This window comes from Myotis daubentonii, chromosome 9 (assembly GCF_963259705.1).
Source record: "Myotis daubentonii chromosome 9, mMyoDau2.1, whole genome shotgun sequence".
NCBI classification, from domain to species: domain Eukaryota; kingdom Metazoa; phylum Chordata; class Mammalia; order Chiroptera; family Vespertilionidae; genus Myotis; species Myotis daubentonii.
Window position 1 is genome coordinate 86,125,677 of NC_081848.1, and position 24,025 is coordinate 86,149,701.

The 24,025-nt window shown below is 61.3% G+C and overlaps 2 protein-coding genes across 2 annotated transcripts in view; both read left to right on the forward strand.

Moving 5' to 3' along the window:
- LOC132241847 (insulin-like) overlaps positions 1-24,025 on the forward strand; it is a 394,596-nt gene that overhangs the window by 327,348 nt on the left and 43,223 nt on the right. The window lies entirely within an intron of this gene.
- ASCL2 (achaete-scute family bHLH transcription factor 2) lies at positions 10,001-13,570 on the forward strand. The gene is made up of 2 exons (XM_059710565.1): positions 10,001-11,195; positions 11,731-13,570. Exon 1 carries the CDS (start codon positions 10,598-10,600, stop codon positions 11,177-11,179), a length of 582 nt encoding a protein of 193 aa, XP_059566548.1. The 5' UTR covers positions 10,001-10,597; the 3' UTR covers positions 11,180-11,195; positions 11,731-13,570.

The window sequence follows — 24,025 nt, forward strand, 5'->3', positions numbered from 1 at the left end:
AGCCACAGCTGCCCTCCCAGGAGGTAGACTGAGCCCGCCCACCTGTCAACACACCCGAGGACTGAGCGGGTGCCCGGAAGGGCGGGCAGGAAGGGGAGGGGCGGCGAGGCCAGCGCTGCCACCCCGGCTGCCCCAGCCTGGCCCAGCAGGACGCGGCCTGGTTCCAGGTGTGGCCACGAAGACACCTTGGGAGGAGGTGGGTGAGCAGGAGAGGGCGCCTGGGTAGGGGGTGAGCTCCCCGTCTGGAGAGTGTTCGAGTCCTGCCCCGGCCCCAGTCCTGGGGGGTGGGGGGGGGGGTGCTGGGAGCAGGCCTCGCTGGCACCTCACTCTGGAAGTGCTGTCTTCTGCGACACGTTTGTCACAATGACATTTCAGAAAAGGGAACCCGATTTTCGAGGCGCAGAGGCACGATGAGTAACGTGGAGCAGAGCCGTCCTGAGGGCACGAGGGGGGCTCACTCGCACCCACGTGGGCCCCCGATGGGACCCGAGGGAGGGGCCCTGCTGAGTGGGCCGCTGGGGGCCAACATGGGCGGAGGGGACACGCCGTGAAACCACCATCTGGGTCCAGGCCCGGCCGGTTCGCACCGAGGGCCCCTGCACGGGGTGTGGCCACCCGTGCGTGCGGCTCGCCTCTGGGGCTGAGCTGCTCTCCCATGTCTGGCACTGCGGGGAGCTCCTGGCCCCGCCCTGGCCCGCAGGGGCACGAGGGGATCCCCCGCCACCGGCCTGTGGTGTGGCCCCAGGCGTGGCCCGGCGGGCTCGGGTGTGACCGAGGGGGGCATCCGGGCGTGGGCGGTGGGGGCTGGGCCCGAGCCCTCTCCCCGGGGACAAGCCGCTGTGTGGGGTCTGCCCACTTCTGCTTCGGGAGGAGAGCAGCGTGTCCCACGGGGAGAAACCGTTGGGGTGAGAGCCAGGCCTGGGGTCCCGACCTGCCCCTGCTGAGCACCTACTGTGTGCTCGGCACTTCGCAAAGATGGCCTCTGGTGTCCTCTCAAAGCCGCCCCAAACCCCTCTGTGGGCAGATAACCGGGCTCCCCCGGGTCCGGCCACGGGGGAGCTGACAGGCCTCTGACCGCGGCCCCCTTTCCTGTGCCCACTGGCAGGTTCCAGGCACCAGCACCTCTGTCCTCTAGGTGAGCCGCACCCTCCTCTCTGAGGAAGCCACTGGCGCTGCCCGGCCCTCAGCCCCTCGCCCTCTCCCCTGGACACCTGCAGCGGCCACAGCTCCCTCCCCCCGGGCGGCCTGTGGGAGCCAGGAGGGCCCTACGGCAGCAGCTGCAGCTCCAAGGGGCTGGCCCAGCGGACAGGTTCCCGTCCCCTCCCTGGGCCCGTCCCGAGGGTCAGGCCTAGGCTGCCTCCTGTCTTCATTTCCATGGAAATGCAGGCCTCAAAGTGTGCAAGTGGGAGTATATATGTTTGTGTGCATGTGCATATGTGTGCGCACATACTAGCATTTATGTGCCTGTGTAGGTGCATGCATGTGTTCACATGCCTGTGTGAGTATGTGTGCATGTGTGTACACTGAGTGTGCGTTTTTGTGTTTGTGTACATGTGCATGCATTCGTGTGCATGCGCATAGGTGCACATGTGTGTGCACCTGTGAGTGTGCATGTGTGCATGTATTCACATGCCCGTGTGTGTATGTGCACATGCGTGCACCTGTGTGCATGTGTTCACATGCTCGGGTGTGTGCCCGTGTACGCGTGTGCTTACCTGTGAGTGTGCATGTGTGGTGCACATCTGCATGTGTGTAACATGTTATTTGCTGCCCAGGGACCTCATCCCCTCCCCCCCAGCCAGTGAGTCACTGGTTAATTGAAAACTGTGGTCACTTGAGCCAAATGGGAGCTCCCAGGGACCACAGCTGGAACAATGTGTGCAAAACAGCAAGGCCGCGTCGGACCGCACACACCCGGGGCCACCGGCGCGAACAGGGGGCTGGTGGGACACGGGATGAGGAGGGAGCGGCAAGTGGCCGTGCCAGAGCACCCCACCTGCTGAGTTTGGGCACCCGCCGGGGAGGGGCCCCACCGCACCCCTGGGGGCTGTGCCGGGGGCCTCCTTCCCCTCTGCAGGCTGCAGGACAGATGGGCACAACCTGACCAGCGCGCCTCAGCCAGGCGGTCAGGGTCAGCCTCCAGGGACAGGCGGTGCTGAGGGCGTGTGGCCTGACACGACGAGATGAGAAGGGCACCCCGGGTTCTCCCCCAAATGCACAACCGCAGTCTAATCGCGGCACAAACCCCAACAGAGCGCACCCTGCAAACTCCGGCCCAGTCTCCTCACAACCAGTGAGTCCGAGAGACCGGCCTGGCCCGGGGCCCGAGGAGGCGTGGGGACCGCGGGACGCGGGTCCCGGCGGGTCCTGGGACGGAGGGGCCAGGGGGAAACCGGGGCCCCGATCAAAGCCTGGCCACAGTCCACACAGCAGGTCAACACTGACCGCTTGTGTGGCACACGCCCGTGTCCGTGTCACACGTTGTGAGGTGAGCGTGTGGCCCTTGTCAGTCCTATTTTGTGGGGAAGGACCCTGTGTGTCCTGTTACCCGTCACAACCTCACTGTCTGAGCGTCAGCGGGTGATCTGCACTGTCCGGTCGGCCAGGGTCGACGTGGACCAGCAACATGAGGCGCAAAACCCCAGGACGAACAACTCACACGCGCACAACGCTGGCCGTTCTGAGCAGTTTGATGAAATCTCAGGCCCCGGTTCCGTCCCGCCGGGGCCTGACTCACCCCGGCCAGGGTCCCCAGGGTCTCCAGGCCGCAGACGTTCCCCGCCAGTGAGTCACCCAGTGGCCCTCGCTTATCAGATAGGCGGTCGCCGCACCAGGCTAACTCGGCCGCCGGGAACCGGGGCACCCCACCCCCTCGTCCTCCAAGGAGCTGTCACCGATGTCCGTGAGACAGTCCCCTGGCCCTTGCTGGCTCCCCATGGCCCTCTTGACCCCAGCAGCACGCCTCTGCGGGATGCCCACGCTGCCGGAGAAATCTGTGCCCTTGCTCAGGTCCAAGGCCCCGGAGCAGGGGAGCAGCGATGCTGGCCATTCTCCAGGGTCAGAGGTCACAGCTGCCTCCTGCTGCCCAGTGCCCAGGGCGTCGCCTCCCTGCATCCGGTCACGTAGGCAGCCAGCGTGTCTCCTCGCATCATCACAGGACGAGGCGAGCGCAGCGCAGGAGCCTTTCTGCGGGAGGGAGGGAGGGAGGGAGGGGGGGCCACGGCCACAGACCGTTTATTGGAGCGCGTGGTCATGGTGGTGGCTTTATTCTTGGCTCTTGGTGGGAATCTCACCGGGTTCCTGTATCCATGACACTTCATCGCGGGCATGTCTGTTGGAAAACACATAGTCCGTATGGGGCTTGGTGTTACCTGTGGTTTCAGGCACCCCCTGGGGCCTTGGGATGTGTCCCCGTGGCTGGGGGGGGGGGGCACTGTGCTGTGATTCGAGGTGACGATGCTCTACGTCCGTCATCGTCTGCATTTACCGCCAACAAGGCTTTCTCCTCCACCAGGAGTGAACGAATAAATGCATTTCCACCGACTGTTACCATCTACTTACTTTCTTTTTCTTTTATTTATTCGTTTATTTTTAAGCCTCACCCGAGGATAAGTTTCCACTGATTTTCAGGGAGAGTGGAAGAGAGAGGGAGAGACAAACACCGATGTGAGAGAAACACCTCGATGGGTCGCCTCCTGCACGAGCCCCAACCAGGGCCCAGGCCGGGCAGGAGCCCGCAACCCAGGTACGTGCCCTTGACCAGAATCGAACCCGGGACCCTTCGGTCCTCAGGCCGACGCTCTACCCACTGAGCCACACCGGCGTAGGAGCATCTGCTTATTTGGATGCTAAACTCGGCCCCGAGGTCGCCAGCAGGCGCCCCTGCGAGCTGGCTTCTGTCGGGTTGATCAGTGCTCGTCGTTTTGTGAGCAGTTTGCTTGTCACCCCCTGATAATCAAGAGGTCCCAGGCCCATCCCAGCACCTCCCTTCCTCAGCTCTGGGACCAGCCCGGCTCCCAGGAGTCTGCTCCCCCCTTCGTGGAAAACGGCGCTTAGAAGCCAAGACCTGGCCCGGCCGGCGTGGCTCCGTGGTTGAGCATCCACCCAGGAACCCAGAGGCACTGGTCCGATTCCCGGAGGTCAGGGCACAGGTCCGGGTTGGGGCTCCATGCCCCGTGTGGGGCGTGCAGGAGGCAGCCGATCCATGATGTTTCTCTCTCATCAATGTTTCTCTCTCTCTCTCTCCCCATCCCTTCCTCTCTGCAATAAATTTTTAAAAAGTATTTTTTAAAAAAGTGATAAAAAGAATCGCCCCAGAGCTAAAGAGAGGACAGCCAGGGCTCTCCAGGCCCAGCAGGACTTACTAGGAAGAAACCACACATGTCACAGTGACCTTTACAAGTGCCAAGTTCCGGAACGTTCCAGAGCCCCCCGCAGGCCGCCTGGAGGAGTGAGGGTCGCAGTGCCCTTCTGCAGGGAGCCCTGGGTTGCAGGTCGGAGCTGCATTCTGAGAGCATGGGAGGGGGGGGGGTCGCCTGGTCCAGGGGTCCTTGAGGGTCTGTTTTTGTGTAAGTGGGAAGGGGACGGACAGAAATGCCTTCAGAGCCGCAGAGATGTCGAGTGTTTACAGAAGCGCCCACGTGCCAGCCACGTTCTCAGACAGCAGGAGGAGTCCACCCCGGACGCCGCCCAGAGACGCGGCACTGGGAGCAGCGAGGGGGCCGCTGGCGTGCCCGCCGCCCCCACGAGCAGAGACAACCCCCAGATCCCACTTAGAACAGGAGCACGCTGGGCGCGTCGCCCGGCCGGGGGCTCAGGGGCTGAGTGTCGACCTATGAACAGGAGGTCAGGGTTCGAGTCCTGGTCGGGCACATGCCCAGTTGAGAGCGTATGCTTTTATTTGTTGTTTGTTTATTGATTTTAGAAAGTGGGAGATGGAGAGGGAGAGGGAGGGAGACAGAGAGACAGAGAGACAGAGAGAACCATGGATCGGTTGCTCCCGTATGTGCGGGACCTGAAACCTGGGTGTGTGCCCTGACCGGGACTCGAACCCACCACCTTTCCGTGGATGGAACGACACTCCAACCAACTGGAGCCCAACTGGCAGGGCAACAACATAGACATCTTCACACCAGCCCACCGATTTCTACAAAATACCCGCTCGATCCGGATGGAGGTTGCGCGGACTGCGGGTCAGTTTGGGGAAAGCGGACGTCTTACCGCTGGGCCTTCCCATCCCTGAGCACATGTGTCTCCATTTCTGCACGTTTCCTCTAATTCCTCTCACCGGTGTTTTGTGGCTTTCAGTGTGCAGGTTCCGCACACCTTGGGCCATTATTTATATCTGAGCAGTTCATATGCTTGATGTTATTGTGCACGGCATTTCAAAGCTCAGTGTCTAGTTATTTTTTAGTTGTGTGTGTGTGTGTGAGTGTGTGTGTGTGTGTGAGTGTGTGTGTGTGAGTGTGTGTGTGTGAATGTGAGTGTGTGAATGTGTGTGTGTGTGAATGTGTGTGTGTGAATGTGTGTGTGTGTGAGTGTGAGTGTGTGTGTGTGTGTGTGAGTGTGTGTGTGAATGTGAGTGTGTGAGTGTGTGTGTGTGTGAGTGTGTGTGTGTATGAGATTGTGTGTGAGTGTGAATGTGTGTGAGTGTGTGTGTGTGTGTGAGTGTGAATGTGTGTGTGTATGAGTGTGTGAGTGTATGTGTGTGTGTGTGTGAGTGTGTGTGAATGTGAGTGTGAGTGTGTGAATGTGTGTGTGAGTGTGTGTGAGTGTGTGTGTATGTGTGTATGTGTGTGAGTGTGTGTGAGTGTGTATGAGTGTGAATGTGTATGTGAATGTGTGAATGTGAGTGTGTGAATGTGTGTGTGAGTGTGTGTGAGTGTGTGTGTGTGAATGTGTGTGTGTGAATGTGTGTGTGTGAATGTGTGTGTGAATGTGTGAGTGTGTGAGTGTGTGTGAGTGTATGTGTGTGTGTGAGTGTGTATGAGTGTGAATGTGTGTGTGTGAATGTGTGTGTATGAGTGTGTGAGTGTGTGTGTGTGAATGTGTGTGTGTATGAGTGTGTGAGTGTATGTGTGTGTGTGAGTGTGTGTGTGAATGTGTGTGTAAGTGTGTGTGTGAATGTGTGTGTGAGAGTGTGTGTGTGTGTGTGAGTGAGTGTGTGTGAGTGTGAGTGTGTGTGCGTTGATCTGTGTCTTACAACCTCACTAAGCTCACCGTGATCAGTGTTTCTAGAATTGCTCAGACTTCCTGCGCAGGTGACCGTGTTTTTCGTGAACGCGGACATTTTCCTCTTTCTTTCCGATCTGGGCCTCCCCCACCCGTTGTTTTGTGGGTTTTTTCTTGCCGTTTCGCACTAAATCCTCCAGAACGACGTGAGGCAGCCGTTTTGAGCAGAGACAGCCTTGTCTTGCTCCTGATCTTAGAGGGAAATAACCAGTGGGAGGTATTCCCTCCTTTCCCGTCGTCACGAGCGAGTTTGTGTCGAATTGGTTTTATTTCCCTGAATATTTGCAGGCGTTTACCAGCCAGGCCAGCCCCTGGGCCTGGCGTTGCCTTTGTGGGAGGCTTTTGGCGACGAGTTTAACTTACTGAACAGACATGGGGTCTTCTGGTTACCTATTTCTTCTTTTATTAAAAAATACACGTTTACTGATTTCAGAGAGGAAGGGAGAGGGAGAGAGAAACATCCATGATGAGAGAGAATCATGGACCGGCCGCCTCCTGCACGCCCCACACCGGGGATCGAGCCCGCAACCTGGGCACGTGTCCCGACCGGGAATCGAACCGTGACCTCCTGGATCTTAGGTCAACGCTCACCACTGAGCCCCGCTGGCCAGGCCACCTGCTTCTTCTTGACCGAGTTTTGGCAGTTTGTGTCTTTCAAGGCGTCGATTAGATCTTCGTTGGCAAAAAGTCCCCGATATCCTCCTGTCCTCTCGGCCTCCGTGGGACCTGTGAGATGCCCCCGCTCCTCCCTGACGCCGGTAATTGCTGTCTTTTCTGTGTTTTAGGGAAACCTGTGTGGGTGTCGCTGACTTTATCGGCTTCTTATTTTGACTTTGCTGATTGCTGACCATTGTTTTCAGTTTCACTGGTTCTGCTCTGACTCTCACGTTTGCGCTTCTTCTACTTACGTTGGGTTTAATTTCCTCTTATTTTTCCAGTTTCGTAAGGAAGCTGACGTCAGCGATCTGAAACCTTCGTTCCGTTTCGCCCGCGGCGAGTGCTTCACCTTCTCCTCCGAGCACTGCGTCCCACACACTTCCAAAGGCTGTGCTTTCATTCTGTCTGCTTCAGAGCTGTTTCGAATTCGAATCATGGGTTATTTCTATCTTTACTTTCCCCCCAAATATTTTTACTGGAAAAAAATTTTGTTTTAGAGCGAGAGAGAGGGAGAAAGGGAACACACTCATGTGAGAGCATAACACCCATCAGCTGCCTCCCGCACACCCCGCACCGGATCGAGTCCAAGACCCGAGCACGCGCCCTGACCGAGAGCCGAACCCGCAACCTTCGGGTGCACAGGACGATGCCCACCCCACCGAGCCGCTGGCCAGGGCGCCATCTAGGACCCTTCTCCGTGCGCGGAGGTTCCCCAGATCTCCCTCTCTTCCCGGCCTCATCTAGGTCCATCGTGGCCAGAGTGTGCCTTGCGTGGCTGGGGTCCGTGGACACCCTTCACGGGTTGCCTCATGGCCCGTGGGTGGTGTGACTCGGAGACTGCTCCCGTGCACTTAGACGTCACTGTCTGCTTCTGTTCCTGGTGGGGTTTGCCCTCAGCCTCCATCGGGTCCGGCCGGGAGGCCGCGTTACTGACCTTTTCTCTTCGTTAAACTTTCCGTTCCCGCGCTCTGTCCAGCACGAAGGGAGGGGGGTGGGATGTCCGCCTGTGACATCAGCTTGGACCTTCCTCCTGCGGCCGAATGTCAGGATGGTCCCCCCCCCAACTCCCCGCTCGCCCTTCACGGTGAGGGAACCACCTCCTTTATCCCTGGTAATCATCTTTGCTCCAAAAGTTATGTTTTTATTTTAAAAAATATATTTTTTATTGATTTCAAAGAGGGAGGGAGAGAGAGAGAGAACATCAATGATCAGAGAGAATCATGGATCGGCGGCCTCCTGCACGCCCCCACCGGGGATGGAGCCCGAAACCCGGCATGTGCCCTGACCGGGAATCGAACCCTGACCTCCTGGATTCATAGGTTAATGCCCAACCACTGAGCCAGGCCGGCCAGGCCAAAATTTACCTTTTTACATATTAAAACGGACACTCCAGCTTCCTTTCCTTTTCCCCAGTTTTGTAAGAACCTGAGAGCTCTGAGACCTTTCGAGGGGCAGGTTCCCACAGGGGTGGCCGTGGGCATTCATTTCCCAGAAGCCCAGGCCGCCGTCTGCTCTCTCCTCTCTCCTGAGAGTTACCTGGCTTCAGAGCGGGGGCCCCCATTGCTACCCAACGGCTCTGCTGGCCGAGGGGTGACTGTGGACACAGCCCATGACCCTCCCGGTCACCATCCTCCTAAGACACGTGGCCCCGGGCCTACCTGGCTCCAGGCAGGTGCTGGCCTGCAGGCCACTCCCGAGCGGGAAGGCCAGGTGGCTGCCAGGAGGATCCTGTAGGGAGGCAGGAGCCAAACGGGCAGTGGCACAGGCTGGCGGTAATCCTGGGGGGCTCCCCCAGCCAGACCCGGAAGGTGCCTCCTGGCAGAGGGGTCTCCCTACTACTCCACGCCCAGAGGTCCTGGCCCTCGGCCCTGGTCTAGTGACCCTCATCAAACACCTGGCGGCTATGGCCTCCTGAGGGGCAGGACAAAACTCTCCATTAATGGGGCTTCCTCAGGCCCCGTCCCCTCAGACCTCAACATTTCCCCCCACCCCCCGACAGTCAGCGGGAAACTCTTCTGACCTCCTACTTCCCCAGGGACCCGGCCTGCGGGGGCACAAGGCTGCTGCCCAGGGACCTCCCCCACCGGCTCCATCTCAGTGCCCTCAGGGCAGGTGGGAGGGGGAGGCCCAGGCCAAGAGGGGCAGAACGGAGGAAAAGGGAGGAGGGCCAAAGGGGGGTGAAGGGCTGGAGTGAACCGGACGGGAGGCAGGAGGATTTGGGGGGAATACGGAACCGGAGGGGACCTGAGAGAGCTGCAGGGCCGGGGGGGGGTTGGTAGATGGTTGCCCCGGGTTGGAAGTGGTCAGTGCCAACCTTCAGGCCCTGCGTCAGGGCTCCCCAAGGCCCAGGGCGCACGGAAACCGCAGGCAGAGAGTGTGCAAGAGGTTGGGGGAACCCGGCCAGCGTGGTTCAGTGGTTGAGCATCTGCCTATGAACCAGGTCACGGTTGGATTCCGGTCAGGGCACATGCTGGGGTTGAGGGCTGGGCCGATCAATGATTCTCCCTCATCACTGATGTTTCTCTCTCTCTCTCTCTCTCTCTCTCTCTCTCTCTCTCTCTCTCTCTCTCTCTCTCTCTCTCTTTTCAATAGAAAGGCGCTTTGGAAACCTGGACTCCCCACCTCAGCGCGCTACCTGGGCTCCTTGCTCGCCGCAGGTCTGCGCGGCCGCCTCCCATCCCGGGTGGAGGGATCCCAGGTGGGCAGCGCGCCGGGAACAGGTGTACGTGGAGGTGCGCGCTCCCGGCCGCGAGGGGAGGGCCGGGCGGGGCGGGGCGCAGCGGGGCGCAGCTTTGTTAGAGACGCTCCCTACCCGGGAGCCACGCGCCTGGCGTCTGCGCTTCCTCCCGGGGGCTGGGCGTGGGCCGAACGGACGGCACGCGATTGGCTGAGACCGGCGTCCGCCTCTCGGCCGGGCGGGGCGGGGCGGGGTGGGGTGCGGGCGGCGCGGCGCGTGCTGCCCCAGGGGGTCCGCGCCCGAAGCTCAGGGGCCTCGCCCCCCCCCTCCTCCGCGCGCGCGCTGCGCCTGCGGGCGACTGGCCACGCTGGGGACTGGCGGCTGCGCACGGAGGTGGGGGTGCCAGACCGTCGCAGACCCGCGGGCTGCTCTCGGGCGGCGGGGCTCGCACCGGGGAGCTGCTGACAGCGCCCGGAGACTTGGGAGGGGGCGGGTGCACGCGGGACCTGCGTCCTGCGTCTTGGGGGGCGCACTGAGCACCTGCTGTGAGCGGGGGCCTACGGGGACCTGCGGACTGTACCTGGGGTGTGGGCGCATCCGGGACCTGCGGACAGTGCCCCCCGGGATGGGTGGGGGCCGCGCTCCCGGCTGGGCCTTCGCAGGCTGTGTGCGCGAGGGGGAGGGCGAAGCGTGGCTGGAGGGCGAGGCGAGGGAGGAGGGCGTGTGAAGGAGGCGGCGGCGCGGAGGAGGGTTATCTGTACATTTAAAACCAGCCGCCGCGTCGCCCGGGGAGGACCTGGGAGCGCCCGGCTGCACGCGCGGGACACGAGCGCTCCACGCCCGGGCGCCCACGGCCGCCGTCTCCGGGCCTCGTGCGCCTCGCGCCCCAGAAGACCCGGGACGCGGACCCCGGGCGGTGGCTGAGGGGCGCCGTGCCGCAGGCCCCCTCGGGGCGTGGCCGTCGTCCCCGCACCCCCAGTTCCTCCGCCTGCACCTCCCTGCCGTGCGCCAGGGCTGGTGGGTGCGGGTGCGATGAACGGCGGCGCGCTGCCCCGGACCGCGGCGCCCGCGCGGGGCGTCTCCGGTGGCGGCACCGCCCGGCGGCGACCCGCGTCCCCGGAGCTGCTGCGCTGCAGTCGGCGGCGGCGGCCGGGAGCGGAGGGCACCGGGGGCGGCGCGGCGGCCGTGGCGCGGCGCAACGAGCGGGAGCGCAACCGCGTGAAGCTGGTGAACTTGGGGTTCCAGGCGCTGCGGCAGCACGTGCCGCACGGCGGCGCCAGCAAGAAGCTGAGCAAAGTGGAGACGCTGCGCTCTGCCGTGCAGTACATCGGGGCGCTGCAGAGCCTGCTGGCCGAGCACGACGCCGTGCGCGCCGCGCTGGCCGGGGGGCTCCTGGCGCCCCCCGCGCGGGCCCCCGCCCCCCGCGCGCCGCCCGAGACCCCCGCGGACGCCGCCTCGCCCTCCTGCGCCTCCTCGTCCCCAGGCCGCGGGGGCAGCTCGGAGCCCGGCTCCCCGCGCTCCGCCTACTCGTCCGACGACAGCGGCTGCGAGGGCGCGCTGAGCCCCGTGGGGCGCGAGTTGCTCGACTTCTCCAGCTGGTTGGGGGGCTGCTGAGCGCCCGGCCCGCGAGGTACCGGCGGGTCGGCAGGGACGAGGGGTTCGGAGGCCGGGGCGGCGCGGGGGAGAGGACGGGCCCACGGCTCGCGCCCCTGTCCGCCAGGGGAGCCGCGCGCCAGGCCCGGCGACAGCTTAGATTTCGCTCGCTGTTCATTTCCCCCCAACTTTTTCAAGCCTGTGCACGACCGGCGTTTGTTTGTCCGGGATTGCAAAACTTCCTCTCGCTGCTCTGCCGCCGAGGGGGGAGGGCGGAGACGGGGGAGGGTGGTGGCTGGGGGGGGGGGGGGCGGGGGGCACGGCCCTGGGGCGGGTGAGGCCCCGCTGGCGAGCGGATCCCCGGCCGATCGGGGCGCTGGGAGGCGGGGTGACTTTGCATTGCAAATCGCAAGCCGGGCAGAAAGGAGCCGGCGGTTCGGAGCCTGACTCACCCTGCTGGGCGCCGCCCCGCCCCACAGGGAGGCTCTGGCCACAGACCGAACCGCGGCACCCACAGCCTCGCGCTCTCAAACCGCACTGACGTGCCTCCTGTCGCCCTTGCTTCCCGGCAGCTCAGCCCCGATGCCCAGCGCAACTCGATCCCCAGCGAGGAGCCAGCACAGGGGCGGCCTGGCCTCCGTCCCGCCGCCCCGGGAGCCCCGCCGTCTGCGAGCCCGCGCCCACCGACCTGACTCCCTGCGTCCAGCCTGACCACGTGCCAGTTTGAAACAGGTCCCTGCCGACCTCCCCGGGTGGCGGCGTCCTGGGACCCTGCCTGCCCACCTCGAGACTGTCTGCGGGCACCGGGCTGGGCACCAGCGCGCAGTTTTCCTGAAGGGAGACGCGATTTGCGGACACAGCACCTACTTTTCTACGTTCCCTTGAACTGCCCAGGGACCCTGGCAACGTGAAACTTATTTTTATACAAAGACTCCTTAACTGGGAACACAATAAAGATGGTTTAGCCCCACGACCTGGGGTTTTCCAACCTGGCCGAGACCTGACACCCCTGGCAGGGTCCCCACACGCCCTGGGCAGCTGCAGGGCGGCCCTCCCGCTGGGGGGGGGGGGGGCAAGGTGGGCTTTCTCATCACCTGTGCTGGTGGCAGGGTCTTGGGGACGCCCTTGCAGACCCTCAGGCCCTGTTCCCAGGAGATGGTGGAGGGTGTTGGTCCCGACCCTGGGCCCTGCCAGCCCGGCTCCTGTCTCTTCTCCCCAGACCCCACCTCTTCTCTGCAGGTGGGAGTCCGGGCGGGGCTGCTCCCAGCTGAGAACTTGAGGTCTGGAAGCTGCTGACCAACCCGGGAGTCTGGGCCAGGCCCAGGCCCAAGGTGACGGTCCCACTTGGCAGCCCACGCTCTGGGCCAGGGTTCAGATGGCCACTTCCTGCCACTGCCGGGTGACCCTGGACAAGTTGCTCGGCCTGCAAATGCGAGTGACCCCAGAGCCACCCGCAGGGTTGTAGGGGACTCGGGATGTGTCTGGCTCCCCGTGGCCGGCTTCTGGCCACTGTGCCTGAGCCCGAGCTGCCTGGGGAGGAACAAGGCAGCCCCCCCCCGCCCCCCCCGCCCAGGCCCCCCAGCTCAGAGGCCCCACAGAGATTGCTGGCGGGCGCTACCTTTGACCTGGGCCCGGCAGCTTTGAAGTCTAGGCCCAAAGCTCTTTTATTGCAGGGGTGGGGGCGGGGATCCCCCAGGCTGTTTTCAGGTGCGGAAGGCACCCCTTCTTTCAGCAGGGAGTGCTGGGGTCAGAGCCGTTGGGACCCTGGGCGGCTGGCAGAGAGCAGATGTCTTGTGGGTACCCATGGTGATGGGCGGGGGGTGAGGTCAGACTTGGCGGAGTGAACTGGCCTCCAGGGGACAGGAGGGGGCATGGCCACCCCGCAGTCTTCTGGGACCTCACTGAGCTGCAGGCCCCGGGCTCTCCTGCGACTCTTTGCCTTGACCCCAGGAGAGGTGTGGACGCAGGTGGTGGGGGGCGGGGGGGCCACGTGAGTTTGGGGCGGGAAGCCTGGGAGGATGGAGCATCAAGGGTGCCTGATGAGGGGCCACTTTTACTCCCACGTGGTTTTGAAGCAAATCCCAGACACTGTATCGTTACACCCCTGACTGCTCCAAAGACAGGCCCATCCCACGCTCGCCCAGGGGCACACCTGGCCCTCCACTTCCTCGGGTGCCCAGCCAGCGGCCTGGGCTCTGCCCGTCGGCGTCCACAGCAGCCCAAGGCCCGGCTTCTGCCTGTCAGTGTCCACAGCAGCCGGAGGCCTGGCTTCTGCCCGTCGGTGTCCGCAGCAGCCGGCGCACGGCCTCTGGTGGTCAGGTCAGCGTCCACAACGGGCTTCCCAGACTGAGGCCCCGCCCAGGGCCACGGTCGATCTGCTTTCGGGGCCTGTGCGGCCTTGCGCGCGTTTCTGAATTGAAGAAACGGGTGTTTGTTCGGCGTTTCCGGTGTCCTGGCGGCTGCTGCTGGCCCCTCCTGGGCGTTACCACCGTCTGTCCCTGTACTTTGTTGCTTTAAAAAATACGTGGTATTGATGTCAGAGAGGAAGGGAGAGGGGCAGAGAGACAGACACCAGTGATGAGAGAGTCACGGACCGGCCGCCTCCTGCACGCCCCGCACTGGGGAGGGGGCCCGCCACCCGGGCCTGTGCCCTGACCGGAATTGAACCGTGATCTCCCGGTTCAAAGGTCGATGCTCAACCTCTGAGCCCCGCCGGCCGGGCCAGGGAGGGCATTTTGAGGGTAAAGGGCGGTGGTGGGTGGGCGACCAGCCAGGACAGCAGGTGTGTCACCCATCACCCCCGGGAGAGCGTCCGCGCACGGTCACTGCCAGAGCCAAGCGGGGCCCCTACCACGGGATCGGAAACAGCGGCTCCCGGAGGCGATGGAGGGGGAGAGGGTGGTTGGCCCTGAGTCAGGGGTTCCCAGCGTGGGGCGCACGCCCACAGGAGGGCCATTTGACGTTGAAGGGGGGCAGTTCGAGACGAGTTATTCACGATGTTTTTGCATTTCTTATGGTTCCAGGGGCCTGGTACACAGCATATAAATATATGTCGCGATACGTTTATGCATTTCAGTTCTCTAGGATATGCTTTGAATCTTCATTTGCTATTATTTTTTTTGGCAGCACAACCGTGCCCAAAGGCAGCCTTGCCTCTGAGCCCCTGGCTGGGCTGGGTCGGGGACCCACCTCTCACCCCTGCTGTGTTCGCCTGGGGAGGGGCATCAGGGGAGGGGAGGGGCCACGAAGGCTGCTCCGCGGTGACGTGGACGCTCCTGTGCTCTGTGTGCGGCCTGGAGGGCGTGGGAGGGAGGGTCACGCAGTGGACGGCACCCGAGTGGGCACTGGGGAGTGGAGGGCAGGGGTGGTGTGGGCTCCAGTCCCATCTCCCATCTCCCAGGGGCCCCCAGGATGGGGAGGGATGGAGGCGGGGGAGGCAGCGCCTGCTGCTGGGGGTGGAGGAGGGATAAAGGTTGAGGGGCCCCCCTGTGGGGCTGTCCTAGGCTCAGCCTTTGCTCCCATAAACACGGGGAGTGTGTCAGGCGACCCTCGGGGCTGCCCAGTGCCGGCCGTCCCGAGTCTGTGGGTGGGTCAGCCCTGAGCTCTTAGGAGTGACGGCGGTGGGGACAGGTCCCCCGGAGTCCAGCCCCTCTCAGGGGTCATGTCCCCACCTCTGGGCAGGGCCTCCCATCACACTTCCTGCGCCCCACACCCGCCTGGAGGCCGCTGTTGCTGGTCTCCTGCTGGAGCAGGAGCTGGGGGGTCTGTCAGCCCTGAGGGACAGAAGCCAGGCCGCCAGCCAGGCCACCGACGCCCGGTCCTGGGTGCTGGACGGGGCCGAGCACCCTGCTGGCTCCCTCTCCCGGCCGGGGCTGGAGGAAGAGGAGAGAGGGACGGATGGAGGAGTGTCTGGAGCCCTGTCCCCACCCCCGCCTCCCCCTCCCAGGGGCTCCTGCCTGGGTCCCTGTGATTAATGGGGCACATCAGTCACCCAGGGGCCCCGGAGGCCACAGGAGCTGCCATCAGCAGGCCACCTTGCCCCCTGCGGCGCCCCCCCCCTCCAGGCTGGACCCCCGCCCCCTACACAGTGAAAAGGCCTTTGTCACCGGAGCTGTGAACATCCAGGGGCGGGGAGGGGCCTGCTGGGGGGACCAGCACCCCCAGAGCAGCCCCGGCCCAAGGCCACACACCTGCTGGGCTCACCCACTCAGCGGGGGCCAGACCCCTGGGACACGGTCAGGGGCCCAGCGTGATCGCCCTCGGGTGGGCTTGGCAGAGTCCCGGCAGCACCCGGGTCCTGGCGGCTGGAGAGGCTGCTGCGGCCCCAGAGCTGGGCTAAGCCGGCAGGAGCCGGAGGCCCAGGTCCTCGCTCCCCCTTTTCTTCCCGGCGTCTGCATCCTCGCTCCCCCTTCCTGGCGGGAGGAGGCCGCCCTAGGGACCTGCTGTGACATCACCTCCACACTGAGGCTGCTCCCACGTGCGGCCGCTCCAAGCTGCGGGGCTCAGGGCGCCACCGTGTGAATTTGGGGGACACACCTCAACCTGTAACAAAGGGCGTTCCAGGAACCCAGCTCCGGGGGCCCCTGCCCCCCTTCCTCCCCCTTCTCTGCTGGGACAGCCTCACCCGTGGGCGGCCACTGTCCCTCCCGGCCCCCTCGTGGGCGCAGCTGGCTCAGCGGGAGGCCACGGGCCCCTCGGGGGTGGACACTGCTGGGGACACAGACCAGGGTCCCTGAATGGCCTCGGGCAAGACACCTCTCCTCCTGGGACCCCCTGAGTCCACGGAGGGTGGGCCAGGCTCCCGGCCTCTTCAGGGGGGGCCCCGCGTGCACTCCCTCTGACATCATGTGACAGGCCCCAGCGCTGTCCTCACACCCCGGATGGGGCCGGCCCTCGGTGGGTGTCATGGGAGCTCGGCACCACAGCCCTGTGTGGGGACCCACTGCCTCCCCTGCTCGTCCTGTTGGGCTCCGCGTGGTTCCGGCCTGGCCCGCTCGCCCGCTCCCCGTGGCCTCCCCCAGCTCGGGCTGCCTGCCTGGTGTCAGTGAGGAGGTGCCCCGCCCAGTGCCCCAGGCCTCCCCTCCACCCGCCTCCTCACCTGGCATTTGCCTACAAGCCCTGGGGCTCCATCCAGGCCCCCAGCCCTGGCCCTCCACCCCATTGATAAGCATGCAAATCTCTAAATTAAATCCAATTAACACCCAAATGAGGGCCTGGGAGCAGCTCCTGCAGCCGCCACCCCTCCCGCTCAAATATTTGTCTCTCATTTGAATGTCTTTTGTGACTCAAAAAGGGGCCAGAAGACAAAGCCCGTGCCCGCCCAGGCGAGGTGTGGGGAGATCTGAGCTCTACCGGGCTCACCCCCTTCACCCTTCCTGGCCAGACACGCCCCCCACGCCCTCAGGAGGCCTGGTGTGTGCCTGCGAGTGGGGCTGCATCACCCGGCCGGCCACGTCCTGGCTGCCCTCGGGTCTGGCCTGCTCAGTCCATCCTGGTGCTGTGCCCATTGCACAGGCGTGGAAACTGAGACTCAAGGCCGGTCAGCGAGCAGGATTCCCGGGGAGGGGACGCGATGGCCGCTCTGCTCGGGGCTGGCAGGGCTGGCAGGGTGGGGACCCTTCCCATACTCAGCTCATCACTCGGGGGAGGGGGTGACTGCCGCCCCCTGGTCCCACAGGCAGGGCCAGCGAGGACCCTTCCACTCCCTCGGGGCGATGTCAAGAGGCACCCATCCCGGGGGTCCCCACTCACCCCTGGCCCAGCTGTGATCCCCCCTCCTCCCCGGGGGTGGGGTGGGCACTGAGGCTGCAGCAGGAGCCTGGGGAGGGGAGGGGGCAGGTCAGAGGTGGAGGGGGCAGTGGCGTCCAGCGCCTCAGGGGTCCGAGTGATGAGCTGAGTGTGGAGAAGTGCTGTTGGCCGGGGGGAGGGGGGCTCCGGTCGGGCCACCTGACCTGGGGACCAGGGAGTGACCCAGCCTGCAGGCGCCTGGCCAGCAGCAGGAGAGAGCGGGGCTGCAGCGGAAGCCTGCAGGCAGGGTGGGCGCGGCTGAGAGGGATGGACGAGAGGGATGGACGAGACGGACGAGGCCACAGCCCTGGGGGCCACGGGGCAGGTCCTGTACCGTGTCCCGTGGTGGGACCCAGCCCTGCGTGAGCCCTGACACAGCCTGCACTTTCCTGCCAAGAAGAGGAAGAGGAGTTGGGAGGGGGTGCAGCTGGGGCTTCAGGGGCTCCCAGGGTTTCTAGAAGCCTCCGGGCCTCCCCGGGCCCGGCCTGGGTCCCCTCCTCCTGGGCCTCCGGGTGCCTCTGGGGGCGGCGGATCCGGCGACACTGCCCAGCAGCACGGTCATCTGGTTGGGGTCGAATTTACCTAAAACGTGTGAGTCTGCACCAGGTCGCCAGAGGACTGTCCCTGCTCGGGGGGCGTCCGGAGACCCCAGCCTCTGCCCTGCTGGCCCCTGTCATGCCAGGGGCGCGTCCGCACCGCATCCACCGTGGCCCTTGGGCCTGTGCGCTGAGCCGATGGGGAGGCTGGGGCCACGCCCTCCGCTGAGGAGCTGGGGCCTGGGCGGCAGTCAGGGGGTGTGGGGGGCGCTGGGCACCCCAGGAGGGGGCCTTCTCGTCTCTGTCGGGTTCAGGGAGCTCCCGTTTCTGCTCCCTCTCCTCACATTCCTTCTGGAACGAGGCTGAACGTCATAAAACCAATAGATGCCCCGATTTTAAGCAAAAAGGAAAGAGAGGCCGGAGCTTTTGCCTGAGGGCAGACAGCGAGAGGCGAGGCAGGAGGGACGCACCGGCGTCTGACCCCTGTGACCCCACGTGGTGCTGGGCCTGAGTGAGGACCCCTCTGTGGCCAGCCCGCCCTCGTGCTCAGTCCCTGGCTGAGGGTTTTAGGGGCCCTCGCTTGGGTCCCTGGGTTCCCCCCTTCTCGAAGCCCTTGTGGGTGCTGAGGAGACCTGACGTGGGGGTCAAAGCTCAGCTCAGGGAGCCGCCCAGAGCCTGGGGGCGGGGCCTGGGGGCCTGGAGGGCTGGGAGCCTGGGGGGCTGGGGGCCTGGGGGGCTGGGGGGCTGGGGGCCGGGTGGGCTGGGGGCCTGGGGGACTGGGGGGCTGGGGGCCTGGGGGGCTGGGGGCTGGGGGGCTGGCAGGCCGGGAGGGCTTCCTGGAGGCGGACTGGGAGCCCATGGGATGGAGAACCTGCAGGCCAATGGGGCGGCTGGCAGTGGGCTCACAGGCCGTGTGGGACCCCAGGGGAGGGGGCCCAGCTCAAGCCCAGGTGGCCCAGGGGCTCAGCCAGGCCTGGTCCCCACCCAGCCCACCCTGGCTTCCCCTCCTGCCCAGCCAGTGCCTGCCCCCCTCCTCCGGTTCCCCCACCCCCCTCACTGCCCCCCGCCCCCCACGCACAGCGGGCAGTGCTCCGTCAGGTCCAACCTGTTCTGGGCAGGGCAGGGTGGCTTCCAGCTCTTTCTGCCTCACTTCACCTGAAGGCCCGCAACCTCGCCCAGCCTCGCCCTCCCTGCGCCCCAGGGCCTTTGCTCAGAACAGAGCAGGCAGCCAGAGCCTCCCTCCTACACACACTCACATACAGACATAGACACTCATGCCCAGAGACACACACATGCACAGCCACAGCGACACACTCATATGCACACACACACACACACACACACACTCATACAGACTCACAGGTATATCCAGGCACACATGTTACACTCATGCACAACACAGACACATGTACATATACCCAGACACAGGAACACAATGCATACATACACACATAGCACAGAGGCACGCACATACATACACATGAACACACCCAGATGTACACACACAGACATAGACACCTAGAGACACACTCATACAGACACACACAGTCACGCCATCACACTCACGCACACATAGAGACCCACATGCGCACAGTTACTCCTCGCACTCACATGCATACATGCAGACACACACATATACACGTGCACAGACACCCAGGCACACAGACACGCAGACACGCACACCAGAGCAGGCTTGGGCTGCGGCTGTTCGGCTATGGTGATGGGCCCAGGTTGCCCTGGGCGGGGTGAGGGAGCCCCGTGCCAGGAGGTCACCTCACCATCTCCGTGGCTCTGTGGTCCCCACCCCTTGGCCCTCCTAGCCAGTCCCCCCATAGGGTGCTGACCCCAGGAACACAGCGCCTGCCCTGGCACGCAACCCGCTGCAGCCTGCTCCCTGGGCAGCGTGCGGGCTCTGCTTGCTGCACACATCCCCTCCCGGCCGCCCCCCGCCCCCGTCCCCCGGCCCAGGCCCTGTTCTTTCAGCCTGTTTTCCATCCGGTCTGGTCTTACCTGGAGGTGCCTCTCTGTGGCTTTAACTTGCATCCCCTAATTATTTACCATCTGAATATATCATTGCTGATTTTTTTAAAAAAATAATTTTATTGATTTCAGAGAGGAAGGGAGAGGGAGAGAGAGATAGAAACATCAATGAGAGATAGAATCATTGATCGGCTGCCTCCTGCGCGCTCCCTACTGGGGATCGAGCCCACAACCCGGGCCTGTGCCCTGACCAGGAATTGAACCCCGACCTCCTGGTTCATAGGTCGCTGCTCAGCCACACCCGCCAGGCTCATTGTTGGTTTTTAAATTGTGCTGTTTGATTTCTTCTGGCTGAGTGTTGGGAGTTCTTGGCGTATTCTGGATACCAGTTCTGTGCCTGGTAAGTGATTTGCAAAGATTTCATTTTATTTGAAATAAAATGACACACAAACCCTCCCAGCCTAGGGTTTGACTTCGCAGAGGAAATATCTGACATGCAACCAAGGGCATCGACCGTTTTCTCTTCGGCGGGCCGTGTTTCGGTGTCATATCTGGACACCAAAGAACTCTGCCTAACGCAGGTTTTCAACGAAGGGCCGCTCTGCCCCCAGGGGAACCTGGCAATGTCTGGAGACATTCCTGGTTGTCATAACGGGAGGGGAATACTGTCCCACATCCGGCAGAACTTCCCGGCCCCACACGCCAGCCATGCTGACTGAGGCCAGAGACCCAGGCTCCGAAAGTCACAGGGCTTTCTCCCATGTTTTCTTCTAGCTGTTCTTTCATTTTATGTCTCACAGTGAGGCCCACGATCTTACGGGGCGTTAATTTGTGTGAGTCGTGAGATCTCTTGGGCGCCCAGGTTCTGTTTTTGCGGACGGATGGCCAGGCGGCCCGGCACCACTTTTCCCTTTTGCTGAAAAGGCCGTCCTTTCTCCATCGTATTGCCTTTGTGTTTTTTGCCAAAACGCAACCGACTGTGTGTGTGTGGGTCTGTGTGTGGGTCTATATGGGCTTTCTGTTCTGTCCCATTGACCCATGAGTCATTCCCTTCAGAGGACACACTATCTTGATGACTGTAGCTTTTAGTAAAACCAGGTAGTCCGTAGTAGATAGATAATAAAATAAAATAAGATAAAATGAAGCCGGGTAGTGTGAGTCCTCCAACTGTGTTCTCCTTTCTCTAACTTGCTTTCACGATTCTGGCTTATGTGCATTAGCCTATTAATTTTAGAACCAACTTATCAACATCTACAAAAATATCTGCTGGGGAAATGGTTGGATGTGTGAATCTTTGGATCAACTTAGGGAGAATTGACAATACTGAATCATTCAATCCGTGAACATGGTGTATCTCTCCATTTATGTCAGTCTTTGATTTCTTTCATCAGTGTTTTATCACCTTCAGTCTACAGAATCTACACACTTTATATATATATATATATATATATGCGAGTATTTCATTTTCGGGGTGCTACTGTACCGGTTAATAATGCAAATTTTTTCACTAGATGGAGTTACACATATGTTGATATATATGCAATTTGATATGTATGCTATTTTGTTGTATTGACAACAAGCTTCAAAACTTCCTATGTCAAATTTGCTGAAGGTGTTAACATCATAGATATTTTTACGCTTAAAAATGTCAAATTTCGTGCCAAAAAAATGGGCATTTGCGGCAAGTTTTAATTCATTTATTTTGAAGAAAAGTGCTGCTGAAAGTGATCGTATACTTCAGGAGGCTTATGGTGAACATGCTCCATCTCAAGATGCTTGTGAGCGCTGGTGTAAACGCTTTAAAGGTGAGGATTTCGACGTGAAAGACACAGAACGCCCAGGTCAACTGAGAAAGTTTGAAGACCAACAGTGACAAGCATTATTGGATGAAGATGCGTGTCAAACTCAGAAACAACTCGCAGAAAGATTAAACGTTGCTCAGCAAACAATTTCTGGTCATTTACAAGCAATGGGAAGGATTTTAAAGGAGGGAAAGTGGGTGCCACATCAACTGAACGAAAGACAAATGGGAAACCGAAAAGTCATCGTAAAATGTTGCTTTAATGGCATGAAAAAAAGTCTTTTTTTTTACATCAAATTCTGACTGGCGATGAAAAGTGGATTTATTTTGAGAATCCCAAACGCACAAAATCATGGGTTGATCCGGGTCAACCACCAACATCGACTGCAAGGCCAAATCGCTTCGGAAAGAAGACAGTGCTCTGCGTTTGGTGGGGTCAGGAAGGTGTGGTGTATCCTGAGCTTCTAACCCAGTGGTTCTCAACCTTCCTCACGCCGAGACCCTTTCATACGGCTCCTCATGCTGTGCTGACCGCCAACCATAACATTATTTTCGTTGCTACTTCATCACTGTCATGTTGCTACTGTGATGAATCGTCATGTAAATATCTGATATGCAAGATGTACTTCCATTGTTACAAATTGAACATAATTAAAGCATCGTGATTAATCACAAAAACAATATGTAATTATATATGTGTTTTCCGGTGGTCTTAGGCGACCCCTGTGAAAGGGTCGTTCGAACCGATGTTCTAAAACCCGGTGAAACCATTAAAACTGATCGCTACCGACAACAAATGATCAATTTGAACCACGCTTTGATCGTCAAACCACCAGAATGGGCCAGAAGACACGGCAAAGTAATGTTGCTTCGTGATGACACACCATCACACACTTCAAACCAGTTACAGACACGTGAAAAGATCTTGTCTGGGAAGTGTTAACCCACCCGCCGTGTTCACCAGCCCTCGCTCCCTCAGATGACCACTGTTCCGATCGACGGCACACGCGCTCTCTGAGCAGCACTTCAACACGTACGAAGACATGGAAAATGGGGCCTCTGAATGGTCTCCTCAAAACAAGAAAAGTTCTATTGGGACCGTCTCCACAAATTCCCTGAAAGATGGGGAATGTGTAGCAGGCGACGGACATGACTTTGAACAAAGCACTTTTGATATTTCTCTTGAAATTACTGTTTTCTTTAATTACAAACTCCGCATTACTAACCGGTATCCACATTATTAACCAGTAAAGGGTCAATCCGCCTTACTAACCGGTATCTGCATTATTATTATTATTATTATTATTATTATTATTATTAGGGGCCCGGTGCACGAAATTCGTGCACTGGGTGGGGGAGGGGGGAGTGTCCCTCAGCCCAGCCTGCCCCCTCTCACATACTGGGAGCCCTCAGGCGTTGACCCCCATCACCCTCCAATCGCAGGATCGGCCCCTTGCCCAGGCCTGACGCCTCTGACAGAGGTGTCAGGCCTGGGCAGGGGACCCTCATTTCCCCCCATCACTGGTTCTGCCCCCAGCCCAGGCCTGATGCCTCTGGCCCAGGCATCAGGCCTGGGCAGGGGACCCCCAGACCCCTCCGATTGCTGGCTCTGCCCCTTGCCCAGGCCTGATGCCTCGGCCAGAGGTGTAGACCCCCATCACCCTCCGATCGCCTGATCGGCCCCTTGCCCAGGCCTGACGCCTCCGCCAGAGGTGTCAGGCTTGGACAGGGGACCCCCATCTCCCCCTGATCACTGGCTCTGGCCCCCGCCCAGGCCTGAGGCCTCTGGCCCAGGAATCATGGGCAGGGGACCCCCACCTCCCTCTGATCGCTTGCTCCACCCCCCGCCCAAGCTTCAGGCCTGGGCAAGGGGACCATCATATAACCCCAATCCCCGGCTCAGCCCCCCGCCCAGGCCTGATGCCTCGGCCAGAGGAGTTGACCCTCATCACCCTCCGATCACCAATCACCGGATCGGCCCCTTGACCAGGCCTGAGGCCTCCGGCAGAGGTGTCAGGCCTGGGCAGGGGACCCCCAGCTCCCCGCGGTTGCAGGCTCTGCCCCTGCCCAGGCCTAACGCCTCTGGCCTAGGCGTCCGGCCCGGGCAGCGGGGACCCACAGCTGCAGTGGCCCCGCGATCGTGGGCTCCGCTTTAGGCCCAGGCAAGGGACCCCTAGCTCCTGGGACTGCCAGCTTCGACCGTGTCCAGCTCCCATCGCTGGCTCCACCCCTACTTCCTGCTATCACTGGCCAGGGCAGCAAAGGCGCCTGATTCTCCGATCATGGCTGGGGGGCAGGGCAAAGGCGGCCCCAGGGCTGCCTTTGCCCTGCCCCCCAGTTCTTAGCTCCCCCCTGGGTTTCCGATCACTGTCAGTGGCAGGGGGCTTCTTCCTGCTTTCCCTTTCGCCTCCCTGCATTGTGCCTACATATGCAAATTAACCGCCATCTTGTTGGCAGTTAACTGCCAATCTTAGTTGGCAGTTAATTTGCATATAGCCCTGATTAGCCAATGAAAAGGGTATCGTCGTACGCCAATTACCATTTTTCTCTTTTATTAGTATAGATTATTATTATTATTATTATTATTATTATTATTATTATTTTATTTAGGGTTCTTTTAAGCTCAAAATCCCTATACTGTCATTTTCCAGACGAAGCCAGGACATTCTAGATCTTATAGAGTAGATCCAAAAGGCAGCGCTCGGTAAGAAAAGGGGGACTTTACCCAAGCTTCCTTTAGGACAATAACTGTTGATGCTGATA

What these genes read in the sequence shown, in the direction of transcription:
- ASCL2 (XM_059710565.1), top strand. Translation starts at nt 10,598, where the DNA reads ATGAACGGCGGCGCGCTGCCCCGGACCGCGGCGCCCGCGCGGGGCGTC.